Genomic DNA, 26,127 nt, shown 5'->3' with positions numbered 1-26,127 from the left:
TCCCAAAAAGGTCAGCATATATATTTCAGGCCGAACTGTGCAGCCCAATCAAAAAAGACAAGAAGCAGTATCAGCCGGTACACACATGACATCAGCCATCAGGTTGTTGACTACTTTTCTTCATGGAGCAAAAACAAAAATCAAAATGTGTTACAATGTCGAGTCGCATATTCTATACATATTTGCAGAGCGAGAAGTCATCATTTTGTAACTCCTCGGTACAACAAAGAACCAAAGGTGAAGCTATAGGGTAATCGAAAGAATGGCGATACAACACAGAAGGAACATAAAAGGCACCTTCTTTGCTACAAGGAAAAAGAGAAACATATACCCTGAGGATTTTACAAGAGAACGGGTGCTTCAGAACCACCTGCCAGAGAGACAAAGGATCTCGTTAGGAAAACAGAGACCAGTATGAGAACCAACGTGCAGGTAGTGAAGTGTTTGGCACCTGAAGCTAGCACGCGATTCATGTGAAGGTGATTATCCTGTCTGCGATTCTAGTGCGGCACAGAGGGCACTCTGAACAGGCAAGCGAGCAGGGCTTGCACACTGAAAAAAGGAGGAAACCCATGCGGTTAGTCAGAATGAAATGTCACCAACTTCAATGCATGAAAGCAATTCGCCAACGTAGGAGGCAGTTGCTTACAGCAAAAGTGACGGCAAGGAAGCAATACTGCAGCGGTTGCAGATTCAAAGCATACTTTGCAGACATGTGAATTTCCATCTTTGTCACTTAAGGGGTCAGAGTCCTTTTCCTTCATCTCCTGAATTTTCGCCTGCGCACAGAAGGATTTATTAGGTTCGCAAGTGCCACGTATCACTCACTATTGGCAATCCAGCAGCAACAACCACCAATATCAATATGGAGCAAATACAAATAGTGGTTCAAATAAAGTATATAACCACTAGATCTGAAAGTAGATAGCTATAATTCAATACTGGTTCAGATCTAGAAATCTGGTATATAGCCCACAATCTACTATCATTGGTTATAATTTATTGTGCTTTACATGACAAGTTAAAGTTACAGCAAGTTGATAGCACACCCTACCTCAAAAACTAATGAAATATGTATAAACAAAAGAATGTATATACCTTCAGACGGACAAGAAGTGGTTCAAACTCCGGGCTTCTATGTTCTTCTGCGGTCAGTGACTTCACAGTATCATCTGAAATTTGTTTCTCAACTAGAGCAAAATTCTTGTCAACTTTGTTTTCCTTTGTGCCATTAGTTATATCAGCTAAGTTAACTGACCGATCATCAACATTCAAATCGGATATGCCTAAAGCCCCTCTCTTCAACTTAGCAACGAGAACCCACATGCCTGCTAGATCATTTTCCAAAGATAATTCCTTTTTCTTTGCCTCATCAAACTTTTTCTTGTACTCCTCTTCAAGAAGCTCCTTCTCTGCCAAAGCAGCTTCCAGAGCGGCCTCCCTTTGTCTCCTGGCATGTAGCTCCATCTTCATGTCCTCTAAATCTAGGCTCCATGTCCCAACCTCGTCCCTGCCCCTACTAGTTGTACGACCCTTTCTAGCATGAACCCTTGAATGTGCCATCTCCTGAGCAACTAATAACTCCTTTGCCTGCTTTGCATTTAGTACAGATAGCTTTGTAACTTCTTCAGCCAAATTCTTAAGTTCAACAGCAGCTGAAGATGCCAATTCCTTCGCATACGCAGCTTCCTCACTTAACTTATGGTTTTGATTGATCAAGTCACGATGTTCCTCAGTAATTTTCAGGTGCTCATATTTCAACTTTTCAATCTCAGCTTCCTGTTAAAGTACATCGGCAAAGTTGATTAACTTTAGTTTAAGATGAACCAAGCATAAACAGTATGTAGTTGCATACAGTCATCTAAGGGTGTAGAATTTCTATCTACTAGAATTACAGGAAGGGTGTAGCAGGAAATTTGGTGAGAGACGAGCAATGATCTATATTGGTCAGTAAACCTAATCATGGCTATTCTATATTAAAACTGCCACAAATTATACAGGTAGGTATACTGTGCAAGAGTGCCAAAATACAGAATGAAAGAAACTGGAAAAGAGTCACTAAAATGCATGGAAAGAAATTCAGTTGAAAGAACAAAGACAATGCAAGGATCAGTAAAAGAACCTTGGACTGAAGTTTAGATTTCAAATCAATAGTCTCCTGCTGTGTGTAATTATTCTCCTGCTGTATGTAATATGTCTCCTGCTCAGGGGGTATATCAGCCTTTACTGAGAGTTGTTGCTCAAGGCGAAGAACTTTTTCTTGTAAATCATTGATTTCCGCATTCTGCAATTAGCAAAACTTTTGGATCAAACTTTTGCCAACTTGAAGATTTTAAAGTGAAATAATAATATTGAGAGAGAAAGAGAGAACCTTCTGCTGTAACTGCTCCTGAAGGACACGATTATCGGCTGATTTTAACTGTCTCAAAAAAAAACACAAAACCATTGTTAAAAAGCCATTTCAGGGTAATTGAGTTTGCTAGAAATCACAGTAGAAGTCAAAAAGATTACCTCTAACTCAAAAGCCTTCTCACTGCATTGAGCTGTCAGTTTTGAAATAGTCTGCTTTCACAAAACAAAACATGTTACTAGAGAAGAGAGAGAAAAAATGCAGAAACAATTAAGAGGCAAAACCATATGCTGGACATATTACCTGCTGCATATCCACCATGGAAGCATTAGCAACTGATGCCTCACCGCTTTCCATGATTTGTTGTTCCAGGGATCGCATGTGCCTTCTCTTTTGCTGGATTTCACGTTCTAAATTCTCTATCTGTTATAAAGATGTATGTCAATATTATGAGCAACTATACAATGTATATAAAAATAGATTGCAGAACCCAGGCTAAGGGCAATTTTATTTTGCCTGTCATGCATGTGAACAGTAAAAGGCTAATTCTCATGCTTTATGTCTGCTTGCTGCTTCCAACTTTCCAAGTTTCACGTGCTTTGCTATTTGTGCAGCTATTAATTTCTTTCCAGAAGTAACATATACTGTACCGCTAATCACTGCTACGTCCTCAAATGGCACAAGATTGATGATGAAAAGGTAAAAACAAAAAAAAATGATAAACAGTGAGGGGAATACCTGGTCCTTTGTCCCTTCAGGGTCATCTATCGATTGTTCGATTAATCTTTTCAGCGAACTGGTACCAAATGCAACCTCCCCAGCAAGCATCTTAATTTGCTCAATTAGTAGATCCATTTGATCTGATGCCGTGAAACCCGCCTGATATGCCAAGCACAATAAATTATAACCAATAATAAGGCAAAAAAAAGCCTGCTCAATGTAGAATAGAGTCCAATTTAGCATGCATTGTTCTGTCCATTGATTGTCTTTCATGAACAGCCAAATTTTACAGAGGCCACTGAATATTGTCCAGATGGTCCAGCTGATAGAGATAAATTTATAATGGAAAAAATGCATAAGGAACAGATATTCTTTCATACCTATAAATAATCAGCCACATATTGTATATTACAAGGTAAGAAATCAGAGTTGAAAAACAAAAAAACTTGTTCACTTAAAAATTGTTTCTGAGTTGAGTCAAGGTGGCCCGTCCGCCTGTAAAAGGGATTCTTAATTGTTTCACTTGGAAGCTGTCTCTCACTTGACTAATAATTGTTAATTTAGCAAGAATGAATTATGTATCTACCAAAAGTTCTCTTTAACTCAATCTAGAGTCTTTCTCCCCCTTTCACAATTCCAATTTCCAATACCCTTCAAATCATGCCATCTTACCCCCCCCCCCCAATTGTTCAGTGATGATCCCGTGCATTGTCAACTACTAACATCCACAGTAACAATAGAAAACGCCTTACAAATTAGGAATTTTTTTATTGAAAAAATTGGCAGAATGGGAATTGGACCAACCTGCATTGAATCTGATGCAGAACCAGTGATTGAAGAATGCTCCCCACTGGCAGATCTTAGTTGATTGATCTCATCCAATGAGTCCGGCAAAGCAGATGATAGGGGGTCTTTTGTGGTGCCTTCATTTTGGACAGGCGTTGAACTATCTTGTGAAGTGCTTAACTTCTGAAATACAGAGATAATTCATATTTCCAGAAAAACAAAGTACAGCAAACTGAAGCATCAAGGAAGACTATATGCAAATGTACAACAGTTTAGCAATTAATACTTACATCTTGCTCACTGGCAGAATTGTGTCGCTGATGACTATCTGTCAAGGCAGGAATATTGGTTTTTGTGGAAACAAGTATTAATTTGGTCAAGCGTTGTATCCTGCTCATTAGAGCAGCTTTCGCTTCTTCTTCCTCCTCCAGACGAGACTGCATCTTTACCTGACCCTCCTCCAACTAAAAGGAAAAGAAAGAAAAGTACTTTCAAGCATTTATCAACTTACCAACACAATGATTATTCTACAGGGTCAATTTTCAAGGAGAACAGAACAATGTAAAAGCGTATTTCTATCAAGCAAATAGAACATACCTGCTGACGTAAACTCATAATTTCTTCCTGACTAGCACCACCAATCATTCCTCTCCTTAGCTGATCAAGTTCTTGCTTTAGAGAGGATATTTCTCTCTGATACTTCTTGATCAAAGACTTCTCATCAATTATCTGGGCAGTCAAAATCATTATATCTGTTAATTCATTTTCTAGAATGGTGGCATAGGAAATCAGTTTTGTATGCCTAAATATTTACCCGGTTGCGAGAGGCGTAAATTTCAACACGTTTTGCTCTGCTTGCAAATTTCAATGTATTATGTGTTTCTTCCATGTTACTGGATGCTGGGGTAATTGTACAAATTAGCTGCATGAAAAAAGTAAGTGTATCAGCTGACCACTTTGGAAGGAGGTTTTAATGGTTTACTTCAATGCCTCCTCCAGAACAATGGAGCGAGTACCAAAAGGAATGGCTCCCTGAGAGGCAGAAAAGGTAAAGTACTTACTGAGACATGACCATGGCCACTTAATGATGACTGTAGCAGGCGGGTCAACTTAGAATCACGATAGGGTATATGTGTTGCCCTCCCTTCACTGAGCTTGCCAATGACCTTTGAATAGAAAAACGTTCAAGTCAACAGAACTTAATATTGAAACTATTTTGATAGAAGCTATAGTTATACAACGGTTAAATTCTTAATAAGCTGAGTTGGTATCTAAGTTGCTGATAGTATACCAGCAATTCTGAGTTGTCACATATGATTGGCAAGGAGAACTTACAGTTCCAAGAGTTAAAAGACTCTTGTTAATATATGCGCCTTCCCTTCTTCTTAACCCTGTAGTCTCTGTCTTAGAGCTCTCAGACCCAGCTAGATCAATCAAATTCTAGAAAATGACAAAAGCACAAAATATGAGATAGAAATCCAGGGGCAACTGGAAAGTGTAAACAGAATGATTATTAGGAGCAGAACAACGTACAAGCTGTGAATACATGACCCCTTCGTACTCATCGCCACGGGCACTGCTTTCAATCATCTGAAGAAGAGTACAGATATGCTATGGGTCAAATAAAGGAATACAGCATATCACAAATGTTGTTAACAAATATGATACGGGTGATCCAGGAACTCAGGAGAATTTAGGGCATAAGAAAGAACCAGAACTGCATTAGTCATTAAATATTGAAGGAAATTATGAACTCACCAAAGTGAAAATCGTATGACTTCGGCTGCTAAATAAGTTGAAGTTATTAGAGCCAACATGCCGATGTTCTGTCATGTTATATAGTATTAGGTTAGATGTAAAAAAAAGAACCCATGCCACTTTATTACACAACTGAAATCATGGCATGTTTCAGAAAAGTGAAAACAGATTTCCACTTCCAGTAGTGAACATCATTAAAAAGACTCGATCGGTGGGGAAATTGGAAAGACACCCCACCCCCCCCCCCCCACCCCCGCCGCCGCATGTGCACGCACTTTGCGCTAAGAAGAACATCTACGTAACCAGGTGAACAACAAATATGGAAAAGGATAACTCATGACTGGTCAATTTCATACGGTGGTACTTGAGAATCTTAGAAGCAGAACCCAATCCAATTAGTGGACAGGTTGATCGAAATGTAGGTAGAGGCCATTAAAATATGAATCTGAAAGTAATACTATCATATGAGATAGTACCCAAGACATAATGTCACCTCTAATGTCCAGAACAAGAAAAATATCTTCAGTAAAAATGACAGTAAAACATTCCCCCAGAAATCATGATGCTAGTAACATACTAATAACTGGGAAAGATAATGTAATCACCTTCACCAGCTGCAATAAAAGATAGAGCGTGTCCTGGAGACAAAACTACTTCTTCTTTTATTCCTTCTACATAGGTTCCCTAGAGAGAGAGGAAAAAAGGAAGCAATTAGAGAAGCTCATAAACAAAACAGTAACTGCAATGGATGAAGCTATAAGGTACATTTGCATATACCAAAGAAAACACTGTAAGTGTATAAAAAACAACTTAGGAGGGTTAGATATGAACATATTGGTGTATGCTATGATCAAGATAAAAAAGATCCTATCATGTTAATCACTCTCAGAAAAAAAAATAGCACTCAACAAAAACAATGTACACTTGACTTCACAATTTCCACCAATTGAAGGCAACAAACTGCGTCCAGATAACAATTTTGAGTAAACACTAAGATAATTCTACCTAAGTAAGAATGAAGGACCAAAATAAGATTTTTTTTTGTTTTCATAACTTACAGTTAAACCATTCAGTTAAAATTATTTGTCAAAAGACTCTAGAGATTTAAACCTGTGCATCCTCCCGCACACGCAAATTTTGGCCAGTAGGATCAAGTAGATCATTGATCACCTGCAATGCGATACACAGATTAAATCTATCCATATAGTACAAGGTGAAAGTGCATAGGAATATAGATAACCTTGGCATAGAAAACGACATCAAATTTTGCTTAGACCTCCAAGAAAGGAAAATTAGACTCAATAGTCTGATATGTCCATAAAAACAAACATGTGGCAAATATTTTACAGCATGGGAGCAACTACTTCAGGAAAGTATAAATTCTGCATAACTAAAAAAAATTGTAGCCAGCAAAATAAAAAAAAAGGTATATGAGTAGACAAAATGGAAGTGCATTCCAAGTAGATTTATCAAACAAGAACCCTTTTGTGAAGGGCCAAGCCAGTCAAGATAAAAACATAGGGTGAATTAAAGAAAGGGCTGTTGAGTAATCAAATAAAGTAAGACCAAATGCATGCATTGAAGAAATTTATGAAAATGGTACAACATTCAAACTTGTTCAGGTAGTATACCTCATTATAGATTTCAAGATACGATACACGGAGCAAAAATTCCCTTCCAGGACTCTGTTGATCAAGACAGGAAAAACAAGTATTGCAGTTAAGGACATACTGCCATATAAGAGCTAGAAAAATAATCATAAAAACAGGATTGCTTGATATTGTGTATCTCAAGTTTTTACTGCCATACTTCTTGGATCATGCTGAAGACATCCTTAATGGCTAGTGGAATTATTCCAGGACAGTTCTGGTCACCCTGCAAAAAATCAGAAAAGACAAATGGATCAGTATAAACATTCATGCTGGCTTAAAATATCATGCATGCAGGAGCATATGTTTAACATGTAAAAGCCATATTCATATGTTATAGTAACTATCACTTGCCGTAGCAGTCGTAGAAAATATCTTGAAAGTAGAACTGCATTGGGAGTAATGTGCTAGAGGAGGATCTAGGAGTATGGACCTCAGCAGGGGCCACATATATAAACAAAGTGCATGCCGGTATAGTTACGGCTTTCCTAGGAAATTAGCTTGGTATTTTGTACCAACAGATTTTGGATATGAGAACTTACATGCATTGTGTGGGTCTTCCCACTACTTGTGACACCATAGGCAAAAACTGTCCCTACAAGTCAGTATAAAGTTGCGTTCAGAAATGATGCAAGTGCATTGACAGGTAAGCAACTCACTATACATGGTAAAACATTAATTGTGTAACAAACAAATAGTGCTGCAAATAAAGGTAGAAAATGAATAGTTAAGACAAAACTGTGCCCCATTAGCTCGTCACGAAGAGAGTAAGATTATACGTGGACATAGAATTCCCTCATTATGTGATACGATATTAGTAAACCCAAAATCACCATAAAAGTGTGTGCAGATTACCTTAATAAGAAAAAATGGCATGCGGTAAAAAAAATAAGCCAAAATTGGCATACCATTTATACCCTCCATAGCACCTTTCACAACAGGGCGAGCTGCAACATCATAGACAGCCTCGGTGGTTGTCGATGGCCCAAAAACTTTATCTGAAATATTAAGCAGAGGGAGACATAGCGATTATTTATTAAGTACACATAAAGTTGATATAGCAGATGAGTAGGACATAAACTGTGTGATGTCTTAATCTGCACATCAAAATTGTGTGCCAGATTAGGTCAGATTGATTGACTGCGGTTAAGAATGAGAACTATAGTGAGCTGAAAACATCAGTGCAAATGTTTGATAACAGTTATATGAAGTAGAATTTGAACTTATCAAAAAAAATGCTTCTGCCAAGTTTTTTCTCCTTTTATTCCGTTCATGCATCAACTTTCCATTTGTGACTATTGCACATCCGGCCTCAGGCTCATCCTGTCTCCCTTGTTCATGTCATGGGAGAATCAAAGATCCAGTGGAACCCAAATAAAGTCTTATCAATTCTACCAAGTTTAAATGCATCTTGCCAGCAGATCCCATTTTTTTCCAAAATGATACATCCGTGGCAGCTTCTGGCTCAGTGTTGAACACTTCGACAGCCCAGCAGGCAACCATAGCTAAAGACTATTGTAAAGCGCAAATATTTCTGTAGAGTTCCTCAAAGAAATATTTCCATACTTGCAAATCAAGGGTAACTTGAAAATTTTAACAGCAATGAGCCAATAATGCCGCAAATAAGTGTCTCAAATTTTCGAGAAGCTACCAGGATCTGCAGTACCCACTTCGGTGCAGCAACATCTCAGTAAGCAAAACTGAGATGTTCCTTCATACTTCATACTAAGCTATGTGTAACTGTAAAACTATGGGTTCATACTTCATACTAACACACTCCAGTAAGCAAAACTGCAGCAGAAGGATCTGACCAACCGGATGCTTCCTAAGCTATGTGTAACTGTAAAGAATGTTGTCTTCCAGAACCAACAGTCGTTACTCCTTATTTGGTGGTTGTCACAATGATTCGTTTCATGCTGACATTGTTCAGGAAGCAGACTCCAGAGTCCAGACTATTCACTGAATCACTGTACTCAAGACCAGTTGAATTAAGTTCACATCCAACAAAGATAAGATCAAGGTTGATATACATGATGTTCCTTTGCACAACAAAATAGGAATTGTCCTAGTAGATCATGACAATAGCATGCATGCATCCCAGCTGTGAAAACAAATTTTGACATGGCTGGCGCAACTTTCAAACATATAAGGATCCAGAACAAATTGGGCAGCTGCAGATGAACTAGTACTGCCAGAATGAAGTTTGCTTCATCAGCCCATGCTGTACGAGTAACAAAAACTCACATGATACTGTAAACCAATCAAGATTAACAACCAGCAGCAAGCAGTCCTCTACCATCAGCTTGAACAAGGCATAAAAAGGTGCAGACCTCATGATAGTGGATAGATATTAACAACAAGCTTCCACAGCAACAACAGATGGCTTCCAAAATTGCAGACCATGACCTAAATTTTGGTTTTATCATGAATCCACATCTAAGCTCATATGCATTTGTCTATCTCTAAAATAGTAATAGAATGCTATATAATAACTAAGTTCAGAAGTTCATTAAGTGTCCGAATCCATAATTTATTTTCAGAATCCCCAAATCAGAAAATGGCTCGAGAGTATAATTCCAATGCCTAAAATTGCCCACATCCCCAATCCCACTACCTGCATTGCCCAGTTGGACGTAGGAGGAGCTGAAGTAAGGCTACTCACCATAAGCATAAGCCGTCGCCGGGTTGTACTCGCACCGCACAAGCCGATCCCCATCCGGGTACCACGAGATCTCGTCGCCGCGCTGGAACTCCCGCTCGCTGCAACCACACCAAATCCAGCTCAAAACCACTTCGAGCGCTCCCCCGACCCTACTCACAGCCCCGCGCGAACAGATCCGCGCGACTCCCTCCGAGATCCCCACCTGAGCGGGCGGAAGCGGATGGTGACGGAGATGCTGTCGCCGGATCGGGACGTGTCCTCGATGACGAGCTCGTCAGCGCTGGGGAACGGCACCGGCGCGAGAGCGGGCGCCGGCTCCGGCGCCGGTGCTACGGATGAGCGGCGGCGGCCGGGGGTGGTGGACCTCGAGCTGCCCCCGCCCCCGCCGTAGAAGCTGGAGCTGACGGAGGACGGGGAGGAGCGCGGAATGAGGCGGCCGGAGCTGAAGTACGAGCTCGAGGAGGAGGAGGCGGTGGGCGGGCGGCGGTGCCCCGCGGAGAACGGCGAGCTGCTCCGCCGCGACGACGACGACGACGGCCGCGACGACATCGCGCGCGGATCTTGCGGAAGCTTCGCCCCCCGTGAGGCGACGCTGGCGCGGTGCCTGTCCCTGCACTCCTGCTGCTGCAGCCTGCAGCACGGGAAGGGTGGGGAGGGGGGCGAGCGGGAGGGGAAGGTATCGGGAGGTCAGAGGCTCCACATGGCCTGCTCCAAAAGAGGTGAGCGGCCACGGCGTCGCGGGATTTTAAAGCGAGACGGCAGGAGGTGGGAGGCGACACTGTGCTATAGCCTCTCCTCCTCTGCTGCCTGCTCCTCCTACTGCCGCGGTTGCCGTAGGCGGCAGGGGGGGGTGCGTTCTGCGTTGCGCGGAGGGTGGGGACCGCGCAGCTTCCACGCGGCGGGATCGGTGACGCTGACACCTGAGCCCCGCTCCTCCGTGGGCCCCGCGCGCCTGGCAGGGCCGGTGGGGCTCGGTAATTTGAACTGGAGGGGACGGGTGGGGTGGGGTGGGGTGCTGCGCGTGGTGGGCGGGAATAACTGCGGCGTGTCCTGCTTCCTGCTGAAGATTTTAAATTTTCGTTGGGGAAAGCGAAGCGTGGGGCCCGCAGGGCAGAGAGGCGGCGTGGGGGCGGCGGTGAAAAAACCGAAAAAGCGGAGGGGTGAACACGAGCGCTGGCACCGGCAACCCGCGGCTTTTCTGGGGAAGCAAGCGATCTGCCGCTGCGGGGTGGCGCCACTAGCCGCTGCTGCTCCCGGAGCGAGGGGGGGTTTCTGGCTGTGGTTGGTGCCGGTTGTACAGCAGCTTTCGCTTGGTTTATTTATGACTTTGTTTTATTTGGTCCAGTCCATGCCTTCTTGTTTCTCATGCGATTTGAAATCTGAATTAGAATTCGGGATTATAACGGGAGGGCCGTGTGTAATGTACTATTACAGTATCATTTTAAAAAACGAAGGATGGGGATAATGATTGTTTTTAAGGTACTTATTGGTGTTACATCAAACGGATGGAGTCAGTACATTTGCTATCTTGCATTATTGCTTTATCTAATTAGATTTAATTAAGAAGCCACCATTAAATAAACACCTCTCCAGTTAATCCTAAATAATCAAACAATAAGTTGCAATAATAAAAGATAGGACAAGGAATCGACCATTTAGATTGGATTCCTAAACAGAATAGGGCTACTTTTTAATATTTAGAAAAATATAAACTAATAAGTGCATGTGACGATGTTTCACCAACTATAGAGAAAGTTGGACATTGACTTCCGAAGGTAAAGTTTTTTTCCCTCGTAAAACTAAGTACCTTTAGTTTAATGATGCTTTATGCCCAATTTAAGAGTTCAACCACTTTGCCAAATCATATAGTGGCACAAAGAGGGGCCCTGTTGCTCCATTTGCAAAATGTTTGGTGCAACTAGCACGTTTAAGAATAATCTGTATCAAATCAATTCAATGAAAAGTATAAAAAATTAGATTATTTTTAATGATGTAACCCACAATGTGACCCCTAAAAAGAGTTAAAGCTTCCCATTTTCATCAAATTAGACTGGTCGGGTCAAAAAAGCTTCAATATTTTTTTCTTCAGCTCGAATCCGGGCCGACCCACCACCGGGGCATATTTTTGGCCTGTTATGCACAACTTTCAGGTCTGTGCTCGGTCCGATTTTCGTTACATGTTAAAAATTCATGCCCGAGTCCAGCCAACATATTGGTTGGGTCAGGTTTTTCTTAGGTCTGGTCTGTTGGGTCGAACGGTCCATGATCAGGTATACCTCGAATCATCAACTGTAAAATTCTGAGTGGATTTCAGTGCTAGCATACATGTGGAAGGGAGAGAAATGGAGCATTAGACCAGGACGCATAACGTGGTTGTTGGTGAGTCGTCCTAATGCCAAGACTCAAGCTCTGTCTTTAGCCATAATGCTCAGAACCCGACATTGCCATATGCCACGGATATGTGGGCAACAGGCGATGATGGCATTATGCTCCTAGCCTTCTGTTATCACCTATACATTCTCACCCAACAAGAGCTGTGTGCGTGCCTTGTGTCATGTGTGTGCCTACCGAATTCATTGTTGAATTGTTGCTGTCAAACAGAACATCTGATGATCTGAAACAGGACAAGTGCACAGATATGAAACTGAATTATGACATAATGTAATTCTTGGTCATATAATTCCCACACTTGCGATGAAAAAAATGGGGCACGGAATAATGGATCTCAGGCGCATGTGCCAACCACTGGTTGGTCAAACTCTGCAATCCTTTCCCACAAAACTGCGGCAGCATATGCATCTGATGGAGAGTTCTTTCCTTCCATGCTAGCCACCAGCGTCAGTGTCACTGCCATTTAAGTATCCTCTAATAGCACCCTAATCTAACCTGGTAGGTAAGCACCACCCATGCATTATAAAATTCAGCGGTAGATCAGGACAACGGCACACCACCAATCACATGAGGCTCCTGAGCTCACTGCCAACTAGCCCAACACTAGCATCCATTTTTCTCCTCAAACTGACACAGGAACAAACCAGCAGAGTACTGACACAATCAGCAAGTTTTCTTTAACCCCCTGCAAGGGAGGGAGCACGCACAGTTTTGTCTCGGCACCCACTGCAAATTCCCCCTTCCGCTGGTAGAGGCATGTCTGTAGGGCGTGTGTGTATGTAGACTTGCAGGCCGCATGTGTCCATCACGCCATAAAAATATTTGCTGCTGCAGATTAGAGAATCAACCAGTGTGTCATCTTCTGTAAAATTTCAAAGTTAGACAGAGGCAACCGTCAAAAGGGGTTAAACAAAGGAACGGGTTGGTGTAGTAAGGAACACTATCTCAAGAAAACGCCGCTCCACGTAGGAGTAGGACTCTTCTTTTGTTTTTGTTTTGCCCTGGGCTTCAGGATGCATATGTCCCTTTCAGAGCAAAATTTATTGAGTGCAGCGCAAGAGACGTGGTGGCCCCGTGAGACATTGGCGTGGAGCCAGGAAGAGATCGAAGAGGAAGATGGGGTAGGTAGTATCGTGGATGGGCCGGACCCAGGGCCCAGGGGCCCTGTAGGACCACGGGGTACAGACAGCAGGAGGGCGGCGCCACGGGAACACACACAGAGGAGGAGAGCTGCGGAGAAAAAGCACGCACCGTGCACGGGCTTTACAGCGTGCAAGTACAACGTTAACTGGAGCGTAAATGTGGCGTACCTTATTACCCCTGTCTGGCTCTGACTGCCATAATGCATACCATGCTTACATGATTGGTAACTTGTTCTTCTGTAGGAGTATGCGGTTGAAGCATTAATTCCCCGTCGTTGCAGTAAAACCTTGGGTGGGACTAGGGCCCGTTTAGATCACTTCAAAGTTCCAAATTTTTACACTCTCTCTCCATCACATTAATTTTGGGACACATGCATGGAGCAGTAAATATATGTAAAAAAAATAACTAATTGCACAGTTTAATTGTACATCACGAGACGAATCTTTTAAGCCTAGTTAGACTATGATTAGATAAAATTTGTCAAATACAAACGAAAACGCTACAGTAGCAAAAAGTTCCAAATGTTATAAACATTTGCGATCTAAACACCCCCTAGTATATATTGCGCATTCTTATCCAAATACTCCCTTAGCTTTTTTTCACGGCCGTCTGGTCTCTAATCTCTAATAACTCGGATGTCCCCAGCATCTCTTGATCTTCTCTTGATGGGCCGCCACAGCTTATTAGATCTGTCTGGTTCGTCTCCACACATTGCCACATCTTTTTTTCTTTGTGAAACCGTGAATAAGGTGTGCCTAAAAATTACCTTTTCACGCCTCAGGTAAAAAGTTTGGCGAAGCAATGAGGCAATGATAGATTCGGCTGCATGAGAAATCGTGACACGCCAAAGATTTGGTACGGCAATGTTTGTTCAGAAACCATATGCACATCACAGTCACACTAGTCTCTCTCGCCGCCGCCGCCGCTCCCTCGTCGCCGCTATTCCGAAGAGTCGAAGACATCAGCAGCGACCGTACACCTTTGGCCATCCTTCCTTTTGCCTTTGCCCCCACCTTGGAGCTAAGGGTCTGTTTAGTTCACTTTGCATTTTTGCAAAATTTTACTGTAGCAAAGAAATCTTGCTAATTTGAAGCACTAAATGAAGTCTATTTGCAAAACTTTTTGCATGGATGGGTTGTAAATCGCGAGACGAATCTAATGAGCCTACTTAATCCATATTTGCAACAGTGATGCTACAGTAACTATCCGCTAATTATTGCTTAATTATGGATTAATTAGCATCATTAGATTCGTCTCGTGATTTACAACCCATCCATGTAAAAAGTTTTGCAAATAGACTTCATTTAGTACTTCAAATTAGCAAGATTCTTTTGCTACAGTAAAATTTTGCAAAAATGCAAAGTGAACTAAACAGTCCCTAAATCAATTCTAACCCCATCGGCAGTCAATTGAAAATCCGCTCGTGGCACTGTCAATTCTCAGCCGTCGCGCTAGCGATAGCAGGTGCGTAGAAATAATGATCGGCGGCGCGCAGGCCGGCACATGCCAGCGGCCCTAGCGTACGGGAATCCTGAAGCTAGGAGGTGCCAAGTCACAATAAATGAATGCTAGCAGACAGGGACGCGTGGGAAAGGCGAGGCCCGGCCACTCCACCGCTGCTCTGACCGGCCGGCCCGGGAGCATCAAGGGAGGCCAAAAGAGCCCGAGCCGATGAGAGGGGCGAGCACGTGGTCACGCACTGTTCCATCGAAGACGACACTAGGTTCCCGTTACGTGCCGTGGCACGTCACTGTCCCCAGCCGCTGGCTAGGCTACAAAATGAGTGGTGGTATGATACAGTTCCTGCAAGATTCCTGCCAAAAATTCCCGTGTCACAACTCACGAGCAGGTCCTCGCCATGTCTTCGCGTCGCGCGGCCTTGGGAAGTCATCGCCGGGAGGTGTGCCGAAGCTCAGCCAGGCACGCATGGCCCTCTCGGTCCGCCGCCAGCTCGAGTGCTCCGAGCCTTGCACGTTACTCTACGGACGAAAGAAAGGAGATCGAGGTGGAGGGGACGGCGCCTGATGATGGTCCGATCCGGTCCGGGTTCAGCAGGGTACAACTCTACAAGTGGCTGCATGATTCATTCATCCTACGTCAGTAAAGTCGGGCTACTAGTCAGCATGGCGCCTGGCGCCGGCGGTGTCGTCTTCGTGGGTGCTGGGCCGGATTTTTGCTGTCCGTACGTGGAAGATTCCGTAGGCTGTAGCTGACTAGCTGAGCTGTGGGCTGGCAGGCAATCGCGAACGAAACGTGCAGCGCAGGCCTGCAGGGCACGTGCGATCGTCGGGGCTCGGAAGGGATGAAGGAGAACTACGAGCTGGCAAACGCAGACGCGAGGCTGCCCGTGCCTGTCGTGTCTCCGTCAGCCAGGTGAGGTGGTACCTGATCAGTTTCCCTGGCAATCGGCCGGTGCCCTCTCGCTCGGACTCGGAGTCTCAGCGGAAAAGCTTTACCACCGAGGGGGACGCGGGCTGGTGAGTGGTGACCGGCAAATCCGTGGAGCTGGTTTCGTTGCATCCGCGGGGTAGCGGGTTGGGCTGATTTCATTCATGCTGCCGGTGTCTTGAGAGCAGCCGGGCGGCCCGCGAAATCGCACTTTCCGTGCAGCGAAGGCCCAGATCCGCCGTGCATCGTAAAATCAGGCCCATTAAACGCAGTCACATGAACCCAGAGAGAGAGAGAGAGAGAGAGCGCGCGCTATACAAATGACCAAATCCGCCAAGTAAACGCAGGGTGAGGATGAAATTAAGGCGTGAATCCAAACAAAGTATCCGTGGACAAGTCTTTTTGTTCTTAACATAAAAGAAAGAGTAGAAGTCTTTGGATGGGAGAAAGCAAATACTAAATATTATGTTACCTAAAAGTTCATGGCAGGACCATAAAAAAAAGTTTGTGGCAGGCACATAAACCGCAAATTCTAAACAATCTAACCTCTTCGATTAAGACCAGTTTGCGATCTTGGTGATGTTGACTTCCATTTATGCATCAATAAATCAACTATATCCATATGTGAAAGATGCATTCATCCGAATCCATTTATGATGCTGACCCAAAATTTATTTTGAGGCACATTGTCGGTTCAACTTAATTTCAGAAGATGCGAAGAACAAAGTTGCCTAAAATGGAATAACCATATTTGGGCTTGCAGATCTCCACTTGTGTTTTCTTATAGTAGTGTTGTAAAAAACGTGCTGCATCTAAGGCCTCCTCCAACAGACGACGGCATCGCTAGCTTCTGCTTAGGTGGAGGAGAGAAGAATTGCAAAAGTTACTGCGTTGGCTCTTATTTCACCGCTAGCTTATGACACATCTAATTAAAGCTTTGAGAGAGGGAATACACAGACCGAGAAATGGTCAGAGCAACTTTTATATTTACTGCTTGTTGGTTCCACCTCAGTGTGTGTGTGGGGGGGGGGGGGGGGGGGGGGGGAGGGGTGTTGAGCTGGCGTGCAAAAATGGTTGTATTGAGGTTCCTCTTAGATAATTTGTACATTTTTCAGCAGTTCTTCTTCAGGGTCTGCTGCTACTATCTTTCTGCAGAATAATTTCTCTCTACCTTCCATTGTTGAATGTACATAGTTTGAAGATTAGTTTCTCTCTACCTTACATTGTTGAACGCAAATAGTTTGAGGTCTAAGACCTGAAAGACAAATAAGGAACTGTCCCAAACAGCAAGGAGGATGACGCGGAAAGCAAACAAGACAAATTATGCATCAATTTGGTTGCTCCTCAGCAGGTCTTCGCACAAATTTATCACACATCCAGATGCCCGTCAGCCGGCGCATCGGCGTGGCTTTTATTCCGACACGATCAGCGACCGCATCAAATCAAACCCGAGAGATTGTTCAAAGACTCGGAGTATTCCACGACACACGGACCACACACAAGGCACACAGGACGTGCGCCCGGCCGTCCTGGACGAAGCGAAAACGGCCGGGGCTTATTGTCACACACGGACACCGACACGGAACAGAACGTACCACGGACCCCGACATGCGTGGCCGCAAGTACGTGGTGGAGGGGGGGACCGCGACACGGGCGGACGGCGCCCGATCGCGTCCGGGCGTGCGCGTCTCGTCAGCGGCGGAAGCTGCGCTGCGCGCGCGGGGTCTCGCCGTTCTCGTCCCGGAGCTTCACCGCCGTGTACACGCCGGCGCCCGCCACCGCGCCGAGCGTCGGCGCCAGCAGGTAGATCCACAGCTGCCGGTAGTTCCCCGCCGCCACCGCCGGCCCCAGCGTCCTCACCGGGTTCATCGACCCGCCCGTCGTCGGCCTGTGTGCACGCGCGTCCATTCTTTTTTCAGCTCGACCATGAATAATGACACGTCACTTGCTATCTACGAGATGATCGACTTACCCGGCCACGAGGATGTTCAGCGTCACGGCCGCTCCGACCGCGATCCCGGCGAGCTCACCCACCTGCAACAACGGAGGGAAATCATCCATCAGGGCCGACGAATCGATCGATCGGTACCGAGCATGCATCGATCTGGAAGCGAAATGCTCCATATATCGATGGTGTAAGTTGAACGCACGGCGCGGGTGTCGGTGGCAACGGCGGTGACGACGAAGAGGAGGTTGAAGGTGATGATGAACTCGGTGAAGAATGCCTGGGCGGTGGAAATGGTGACGTCGGGCACGGTGACCCCGCCGGAGAGGAAGGGGTGGAAGACGCCCTTGAGCGCGAAGCTGGCGCAGATGGAGCCCAGCACCTGGACGGACACGTAGGCGGGCACCTGGAGCCAGGGGAAGTGGCGCAGCGCGGCGAAGGCGATGGTGAGGGACGGGTTGAGGTGCGCCCCGGAGATGTGGCCCGTCGACAGGATGATGATGGTCACGGCGAGCCCCGCGCACGCCGCGTTCCCGAACGGGCTGATCGCGCCGCCGTACTTCTGGTTCACGATCGGCGCCGCCGTCGCGAAGAAGATGAGGATGAACGTGCCCACGAACTCCGCGCCCAGCTGCACACACACACACAGACCATTGCTGTCAGCCACAGGAGCTCCACATTGCTGCTTGCAATTCCTTTTCTTCTTTTTGAAAAAAAAACTTTGTTTGAAAACAACAGCATGCAGAATCGCAAATGATTGCACACGACGAAATCATCACCGGCATTTCGTTGCTTTCCATTGTCCAATAATCGCACGCCAAAATCCAATTGAACACCATACAATCTGCAGTGTGATCATTCATTCAGCCGCACCTTTTTCAGAAACTGCCTGCGTCGCCAATAATTCAGTGATGGTGTCAACCCAACGACTGATTGGCGACGGACGTGACCGGCGAGAGCGCCAAGAACCAGGCAACCGCTCTCGTCACGGACTCCTGGTTGGAGCGACCGTCGTCCGGTCAACTTGAGTTTTGCAATGGAAAGGATAGGCATTTCTGCTGGGTCACATCGTCCAAGCAACCTTATCACGAAATGATTGTACTTGGATGCCGTTTCCTCTGGTTGGAAAAAAAATGTAGCTTCTTGTCTATCGACGATGTACGATGCATTTCTCAAAAAAAAAAGACGATGTCACGATGCAATTGGGCTCGTGTGTTTTCAAACTAAAGATGTCGTCGGACTCGACTCGACCAACGGGCTACGATCTAGTAGTACAATTCTTGCTTTATTTCGAAGTACGGGAACTAGACCTCGCTTTGTCAAGGCTCAGGAAACGTCAGCTTTTCGACTACAGATGATGAATATTATTGCTCTTATAAAAAAGGGGACCTGATGGCACCTAACAATCATCACTTATTAAGAAAGAAAAAAAGTTTTGCAAGAAACGTCGCCGAAAAACAGATAAAAAAACAGAAGAACTTGCATGAAAAAAACGATCGATTTGACATCTGAACACCTTATCATTTATCACAAGTATCTGACTGAGTACTTCCAAAAAACAAACCGGCATGTCCTTATGTTTATATGCGATAGACTTCAACACACGCTTCTCCTGGATTTAGTACCTAAAAACTATCCAAATCACTAGAAACTTTTAAACAAGTCTAACATCTCCCGGGAGCGGTTCACCGGAGGATTCATATGCATGAAACGAGCGGAATGGTGGTTGGTTAGGGGACAGCGTGACATGATTCGGTGTGGGCTCGCACGCATATCCCCCGGCGAGTACGCGCCGTCGCCGCCGAGCAGAGCCAAAAGCTCCACCAACAGTCCAACCTGGTGTACTTCTAGTCCTAGGCTCAGAACAGCGAACAGGTGATGCAGGGCTGCAGGCGACTCGGCGACCACAGACCAGGCCATACCATGAGCAAACACTATGCTACCTTTTTTTAGCTGCAAATTATGTGAGACATCGATTGCAAAGCAAGAGTTTCAGACGCCTCTCTTTCCCCAAAACAAAGTTTCAGACGCCTCTCGAAGCAAGATTCCTAGATGCTTTTGAACACATTTCATCCTGACACACAGGCAGCCTGCCTCTGCATCCGGCCGTGGGGATCGGGGTAGAGTTGGTATGCTGACAGCCTGCACTGCACCAGATCCAAGTATCCAACGTTCCGATCCCTCTTCAGACTTGTTCGTTTCTAGCTAGCTTGCTGGTATACTGCTAGTTCCAAAGAAAATGCCGACTGGTTTGCAAAGTTTTATCCTACTAAACTAGTTCATAATCAATATGTAAGCACGTGGCAGTATTCTACTGCACAATTTAGAAGAATCGCCACCCTTCACCGATGGACTGAAACTGAAACTGAAACCATGCACGTTAGTCCGGTGATTGTGCTCTTTGTCTCGCCGCTAGCTAGGTTGAACAATTTTTAAGTTTAGAAGCTAGGTAGATGCGCCAAAACAAAGAACTCCCTGGCTCCCAAAAGGAATCTGGATTGTTCGCGCCGTTGATCCTTCTTCTAGATTGAAAATATTGAACGAAAAGTTCATAAGTATCGTTGTACAAGATCACACAAATCATCAGCAACTGAAAACACGGAGACCCAACAAAATGCAGGGAAATTCCAACAGTCAACAGCTGATGATGACACCGATCGCCGACATTTTTTTTTTCAAGTACTGTCTGGGCTATGCTGGTACAGGCTTGCAGACACATGACTTTTGTAACGTAGCTTTGACCTAATACAGTATAAAATATGAGGATGCATGTCTGTAGCTTGGGTACTAACCAGCATAGAAATGAACGCAGCAGAAACATCGTCGAGCAAAAACTTCAACGATCAGACGCTCAGAAAACAATAAGAAAATAAACTGCGCGCACACCAAAAAGAAAAGTATCGCGAAAAGAAATATAATGCGACGGCCATTTTGAGTGGCCCTCCCAAGGAGGAGGAAGACGAGCAATGCAAGAACGAATGGGGCACGTGCGTGGGCATGTGCATGCTGGGTGGCGTACCTTGCGGGTGAGCGAGACGTCCGGCGCGGGGATCTCGACGACGCAGGTGTGCGTCGCCACGCCCCACCCCTCCACCGCCGGCAGGCACCTGCACCGCGGCATCGACTTGCGCTCGTACGACAGCGAGTCCACCCGCGGCCCGCCGGAGAACAGCGGCGCCGGCGTCCCAGGCGTGGCCGGCGCCGACCCGTTCGGCGGCGTCGACCCCGCCGGCTCCATCACTGATGATCTCGAGCTCTACCTGCTTCCTCTCTTTCTCTCTCACTCTCAAACACTGTCTCTTTTTTTGGTTTTTTTCAGACCACTGGCGCAGCAGCAGAAATAGGAGATGATGGGCTACTAATCACATGATTTGACGGTTTTTGCAGGGGTAATGCTACGACAGCGGCCGGACCGGCTCCAGCAGGATCGCCGGACCGCGACTACTGACGGATGGCTGCTGCTAGAGATGCATGCTGGATTCCCTTCCTACTACTACTTTTTTTTGGTTTTTTTCTTCAGCGGCGTGTCAAGCAAAGACTGTGGCGAAACTTACATGATCCGGAGCCTTTTGTTGATTTCGTGCTAAGGGATCAGTGGGGGTGTGTCCAGCCTACCAACTTACGCCTCGCCTCGCAACGCCGGTGTGCTTTTGGGGATCGGACGAAGTGGCTTCTTTTTTTGTGATTTTTTCTGGGTGGGTTTGGATTCAGGACAGGGACTGGATTACATGCTTCTCAGGTTTTTCTCGAGGTTCGGCTACGGCGTAATGGCTGGGGAAGTGGTGGTTCCCTGTGTGTCTCTCACAAGAACAAGACCAACGCTTTCTCTCTCTGAAGATTGCTAGAAATGGATGGGAGGAGAGCGACGCATGCGCAAGAACAGCAAGAACCGTGTGAACCGGATGGGATGCAATGGAGAGACGCAAGGATGGTGATGAGGTGAGGCGAGGAAGGAGGAAGGAGCAAATGGGAAGAGGTGGGTGGTGATGGGCTGATGGGTTTGGAGGGGGGAAGACGGTGTGGGTGTGTGGGGCTGTGTATATAGGCCGCAGGCGCACGAGGGGGATGGATCGAGGTCAATGGCCTCCCCTCCACTTGAGATGGCAGCGCCGCAGCATCTCCCAACAGCTCTCGAATCGTGCAAGATAAAAAAGATTGGGGGGCCCGGATGCATGGCGTCACCTTAATTAAGGAGCGCTTCGAAGTGGCTTGTTTAAGCCAAGCTCAGGACTGGACAAAGCAGACCCTGGAGTAACTAGCTGCCCGGGTAGTGTACAGTAGCATGCTCTGTTTATTGGACCAGGAACCCTGGAAGGCTGCAAAAACTACACTACTGAGCCGTGTAAAACGCCGGTGAAATCTTTTCATGCCAATTTCGCAAATTGCACTTGCAAGGTTCCTCACCTCATCAGAGATTGTTCTCCTCTTAAAAAGAAAACTGGGTTCGGAAAAGAAAAAAATACCAAAAAAGTTATTGTTGTTTACTGCTCCCTCCATTCCAAATTGTAGATCGTTTTGGTAAATATAGATACATAAGTTTTGCTACATATCTGGATATAATTGTATATCTAGGTGCACAGCAAAATTTATTATCTAGATTTATTAAAACAATCTACAATTTAGAATGAATGGAGTAGTATGGAAAGTACACTAGCTTCACGATTTTTTCCCTGAAGTCTTGCTCTCCCATGCAAGCATGATGCACCTAGCATAGGACGAGGAGTAATCAATAATCAGACCGATTTTAATATGCCGATGCCTCATATTTTCTGACCATATCGTCTCATCGCTAATCCACTATTCTATTACTTCAGGGGCTCATCATCAGTACAGCCTGATTGAGGTTCGGACTTTGGAGCACGGCCCGGCGAACTGAAGCCCGCGCTAAAATATCAGGCGCATGTGCAATCTGATCGGTGCCACCGCAACGGAAGGTGCGTGACATCTATTTTCTGGAAAGAAAAAACTGAAGATGATCTCATGGTGCAAAGTAGAGGGAACGAAGCGAGAACAGGCTCGTCCGAAGATTCCGAGCATAGGGGCGCGTAAAATTGTTGCGCTTGTCAGGCTGTCGATCAGCAGACCACCTGAGCTACTAGCATGTTGAGATAGTGAGATACCGCCCCTCTGTTTTGATGCGGCTGACACTACCCTCAGTGAAGCATAGGGCCCGTATGTCGGTGACCGTTCGTGTCAGCAGATATCCGGCAGGATCTTGGGAGGTCCGATGGCATGGAGGATGACAGGATGTCATGTAGATCGAGCTTCCTTTGTTGCTCTGAGCTCACTGGGTTCATGGCTGTGGAGTCCCCACTCTGATCCGATGCGTCCTCCATACAGTGAACCTGATCGCCAAAGTAGCACAGTACTGAAACACAATCGTTTTGGTCAGTGCCGTTACGTCCGGCCACGACAAGTTGCCCGGAGATCTTCATCCCTGCGCTCCACTTGATCCGTGTCCTTTTTGCTCTTTCGCGCTGATCTCTGTCAAGTGCGGTATTGGTAGAGCACTGTACGTGCACCGATCCAGCGCTACTTGCTAGCCAGTGTGGTTCTGAACATGTGGACATTGAGGCAAGGTCAAATCCTCTGTGTGTGCGCGCGCACACCGTCCGCATAATCAGTTCACACTCGAGGCCGGCGCCGATAAGGATGGACATTTGCCTGACCTCCGCTGGTGCGGCCGCGTTCCGCGTCGCAGATCCCCATCGATCATACACGCATCGCGTTACCGATCACAGGAGCTCAAATACTGCGAGCCTCCTTGTCTCGAGCCAAGGGTTGGGTACCGGCGCCAATCATTCATCCATCAGTGGCTAATCGCAAAAGCCTCTCGCCTACTAAAGGGTGCGCCGCCGCCGGACCAGCAGGCCGCCGGAGCAGGAGAAACATCGGTGCGTAAAGCGGCGGGCAACCGCTCGCCGGCGCCGCGCCGGCCTTTTCATTCCTCGAGCCAGGCGTCAGCGGGTCCGAGCGCGAACCTAGGTTGTTAGCCGCTGCTAACACGGATGCTAAAAAGGGCTTATGCCTACAGCATGGACGAACAGTTTGCCCCACTGACCCGCGCTTTACACTCCATTCACGCCGGGCGACCGAGCGCCTCCGGCCCCCGGAAAGTTCAGTGCACCGGGGCATCTCCGGGCTGGGTGGCCGTCTGCAGCAACTGCAACCGAACGAACCCGAGAAAAGCGCCTTCTAAACAAACATAGGAAGCCGCGGCTAGCATCCTATTCCTGTACCACCGGCGTGGTGACAATGCGATACGAGGTAGTGGTAAGCTTTCCCGATCGTGCGCGATCAAGAAAGGAGATGATTTATTTGTGCAGGCTGTTCTATTCGCACGGTGGAAGCTTGGGTGGTTGCAGTGCAGAAGCGTCGGCGACCTGCTCCCGGCGCGCGGCGTGTGGGAGGACGTTGCGGGGCGAGGATGGCGTGGCGGCACTTTGGGGACGACGGACGATGCCTTGCCTGCCTCGGGCGCCTGGACCCGCTTTGAGCTGAGACGGTGGTGGCAGGAACAGGATCGCCGATGCTGCACTGCAACTGACCCTGACAGGCTCCCTCACACTGGTTACCGAAGGAGATGGAGACACGGATTCTCGCTTCATGCGAGCTCTGACGATGCGCTTGCCGTGACGAGCGAACAAAAGCAAAGCCCAAAGCTCAGCTACCACACGCCCTTACGTGCGCTCGTCTGGCTAGCAGTAGCGGTGCTAGTGCTGTAGGAGTAGATGGCTTTACTGCTTTTGTCACCGGCACAGCACGGATCGGTACTGTTACGGCAGCAGGGGATGATGGATCGATGGATGGATGGAAGAAGCCAGGGTTCTGTTCTCTTCTGCTGCAGCAGGGCTCGGCCGGGCCTTTTGCTCTAGGCCATCAGTCCCACGCCGAAAAGGGGATCCTTCCCTTTACCCCGTCGGTAGGTAATTCACCAGCTCTCCCTCCGGTCATCTGGTGGGACGTCTCACCAAATCACCGGAGAGCAGAGAGGTCAGAGACGACGGGTGTGTGTGCAGTGTAAAGCAGGCACCAGGCAGCCATCGCCGCATGCTTCACCTGGGCAATGAATGATGGGTCAGCCATAAGTGGAAAGGAACACCACGGCCGCCGCGGAGGGGCCCCGGCCGCGGCCGGCCGGGCGCCGGCGGCTGGCCTGAGTCCCTGAGCCCCACTGACGCGAAACGTGTGGCGCGGGAGGGCGCGTCCCTGGCAGGCCGCCCGCTGCGATGCGATCCGGCCGCGTAGGGGGGCAGGCGGATGATGGACCATCAGTTTCAGATGCCAAGCGAACAATCGAGCACGGGCACTGGGGGAGGGTTGGCCTTGGCCCCCGCCTCGCTCGTTCTGTTTTCCGGCAGGGGAAAGGACGCCACTTTCCCCGTGGTGCCGCCGCGAGCAGACCCGACGGAGCAGGTGCGGTGGCCACGGACACAGACACGGCGATCTACGTGTAGCCTGTCCTCGTCCTAGTCTGCTAGCATTTGTCGTCGTCACAGGGCTCGTGAAGGCCACATCAGGTGTGCAATACAATGGCGATGTGATACACCTCGCTCTGGAGGCGCGAAGCGAGGCGTGATTGCTCAATCTGCCGCGCGACCCTGTCTCCTTCCGCCGCTCTGCTCGGCAGGAGAGGTCGCGCGTCAGGACAAAGAACTGAGCCTGCTGCTGAGTGACTACTGCTAACACTAGACGTTGCTTCAGCTTCACTTCCGTCGGTTTGTTCGCTGAAAACAACTGGCTTCGCATCGTGATCTAGCTCGCACAGGAATCGGTCGATGCCATTAAGGACAGAGCTGTGCTTGCTTTAGCCTTTCGCAGCACCCGTCGAACGTCCGACGGCGACGGATCAAGCGGGCCGGCTGGCGAAAAAGCGCGCCGGCGATGCCGAGCTAGCGGCCGGATGCCATCCACCCGAAAGTCGCCGCCGGTAAAGGGGAGTAACAAGAGGCTCTCATCAACTGTCATCGGCGATCCTCTTCCTCCGGCCAATGATGCCCATGGGAGAAAGGAAAAGGGGTGAAGAATTTGTGCTCGTCGTGGGGGCCGGGGGGCCGTGGCCAGCAGGCCCAGGCCGGGGATAGGGGGGCCAGCCAGATGCTCGCTCGCCGCAGCAGCCTGGCGGCACGGGCAGGGGCCGTCGTGTATCGGCCGTTGCGCCGCCGGGAGACACCACCACACATGGAGCGAGCTGCGGTTCTAGAATGATCATCGCCGTCGTTGGCCGGTAATTCTGCACATGGTTTGCTCGATCACGACTCTTGATGCCGCGATTTAGGTGCTGATTATTGAGGTTAGGGGGGGGGGGGGGGGGGAGGGAGGGAGAGGAATCGGT

The 26,127-nt window shown here is 47.3% G+C and overlaps 2 protein-coding genes across 2 annotated transcripts; both read right to left on the bottom strand.

Annotated features, from left to right (window-relative positions):
• On the bottom strand, nt 1-10,709 carry LOC112873898 (kinesin-like protein KIN-7K, chloroplastic). Its single transcript, XM_025936994.1, has 25 exons — nt 10,128-10,709; nt 9,926-10,023; nt 8,172-8,261; nt 7,806-7,858; nt 7,424-7,489; nt 7,246-7,299; nt 6,725-6,784; nt 6,220-6,298; nt 5,615-5,682; nt 5,390-5,446; nt 5,192-5,296; nt 4,918-5,022; nt 4,671-4,778; nt 4,454-4,585; nt 4,147-4,320; nt 3,875-4,039; nt 3,089-3,229; nt 2,654-2,773; nt 2,512-2,562; nt 2,372-2,419; nt 2,123-2,284; nt 1,099-1,779; nt 650-779; nt 452-552; nt 1-370 (listed from the first exon to the last, which is right to left on the bottom strand). The coding sequence occupies exons 1-24, from the start codon at nt 10,472-10,474 to the stop codon at nt 470-472; spliced, it is 3,177 nt and encodes a 1,058-aa protein (XP_025792779.1). The 5' UTR covers nt 10,475-10,709; the 3' UTR covers nt 1-370; nt 452-469.
• Nucleotides 10,710-17,150: 6,441 nt separating this feature from the next.
• LOC112873905 (aquaporin NIP3-1) lies at nt 17,151-21,809 on the bottom strand. The gene is made up of 4 exons (XM_025937000.1): nt 20,812-21,809; nt 17,998-18,423; nt 17,820-17,881; nt 17,151-17,735 (listed from the first exon to the last, which is right to left on the bottom strand). The coding sequence occupies exons 1-4, from the start codon at nt 21,028-21,030 to the stop codon at nt 17,540-17,542; spliced, it is 903 nt and encodes a 300-aa protein (XP_025792785.1). The 5' UTR covers nt 21,031-21,809; the 3' UTR covers nt 17,151-17,539.
• Between the last annotated feature and the right edge of the window lie 4,318 nt (nt 21,810-26,127).

Source organism: Panicum hallii, chromosome 9 (genome assembly GCF_002211085.1).
Source record: "Panicum hallii strain FIL2 chromosome 9, PHallii_v3.1, whole genome shotgun sequence".
NCBI lineage: Eukaryota > Viridiplantae > Streptophyta > Magnoliopsida > Poales > Poaceae > Panicum > Panicum hallii.
Note: the sequence above shows the minus strand (reverse complement) of the source record. Positions and strands in the feature narration are given on the sequence as shown.

What these genes read in the sequence shown, in the direction of transcription:
- LOC112873898 (XM_025936994.1), bottom strand. Translation starts at nt 10,474, where the DNA reads ATGTCGTCGCGGCCGTCGTCGTCGTCGTCGCGGCGGAGCAGCTCGCCG. An exon ending in GTCATACGATTTTCACTTTG is followed by an intron (nt 5,447 to 5,614) that starts GTGAGTTCATAA and finishes ACTCTTCTTCAG; the next exon opens with ATGATTGAAAGCAGTGCCCG. An exon ending in GTCTTTTAACTCTTGGAACT is followed by an intron (nt 5,023 to 5,191) that starts GTAAGTTCTCCT and finishes TTCTATTCAAAG; the next exon opens with GTCATTGGCAAGCTCAGTGA.
- LOC112873905 (XM_025937000.1), bottom strand. Translation starts at nt 21,030, where the DNA reads ATGGAGCCGGCGGGGTCGACGCCGCCGAACGGGTCGGCGCCGGCCACG. An exon ending in TTGCCACCGACACCCGCGCC is followed by an intron (nt 17,882 to 17,997) that starts GTGCGTTCAACT and finishes CCGTTGTTGCAG; the next exon opens with GTGGGTGAGCTCGCCGGGAT. An exon ending in CTGAACATCCTCGTGGCCGG is followed by an intron (nt 17,736 to 17,819) that starts GTAAGTCGATCA and finishes GCGTGCACACAG; the next exon opens with GCCGACGACGGGCGGGTCGA.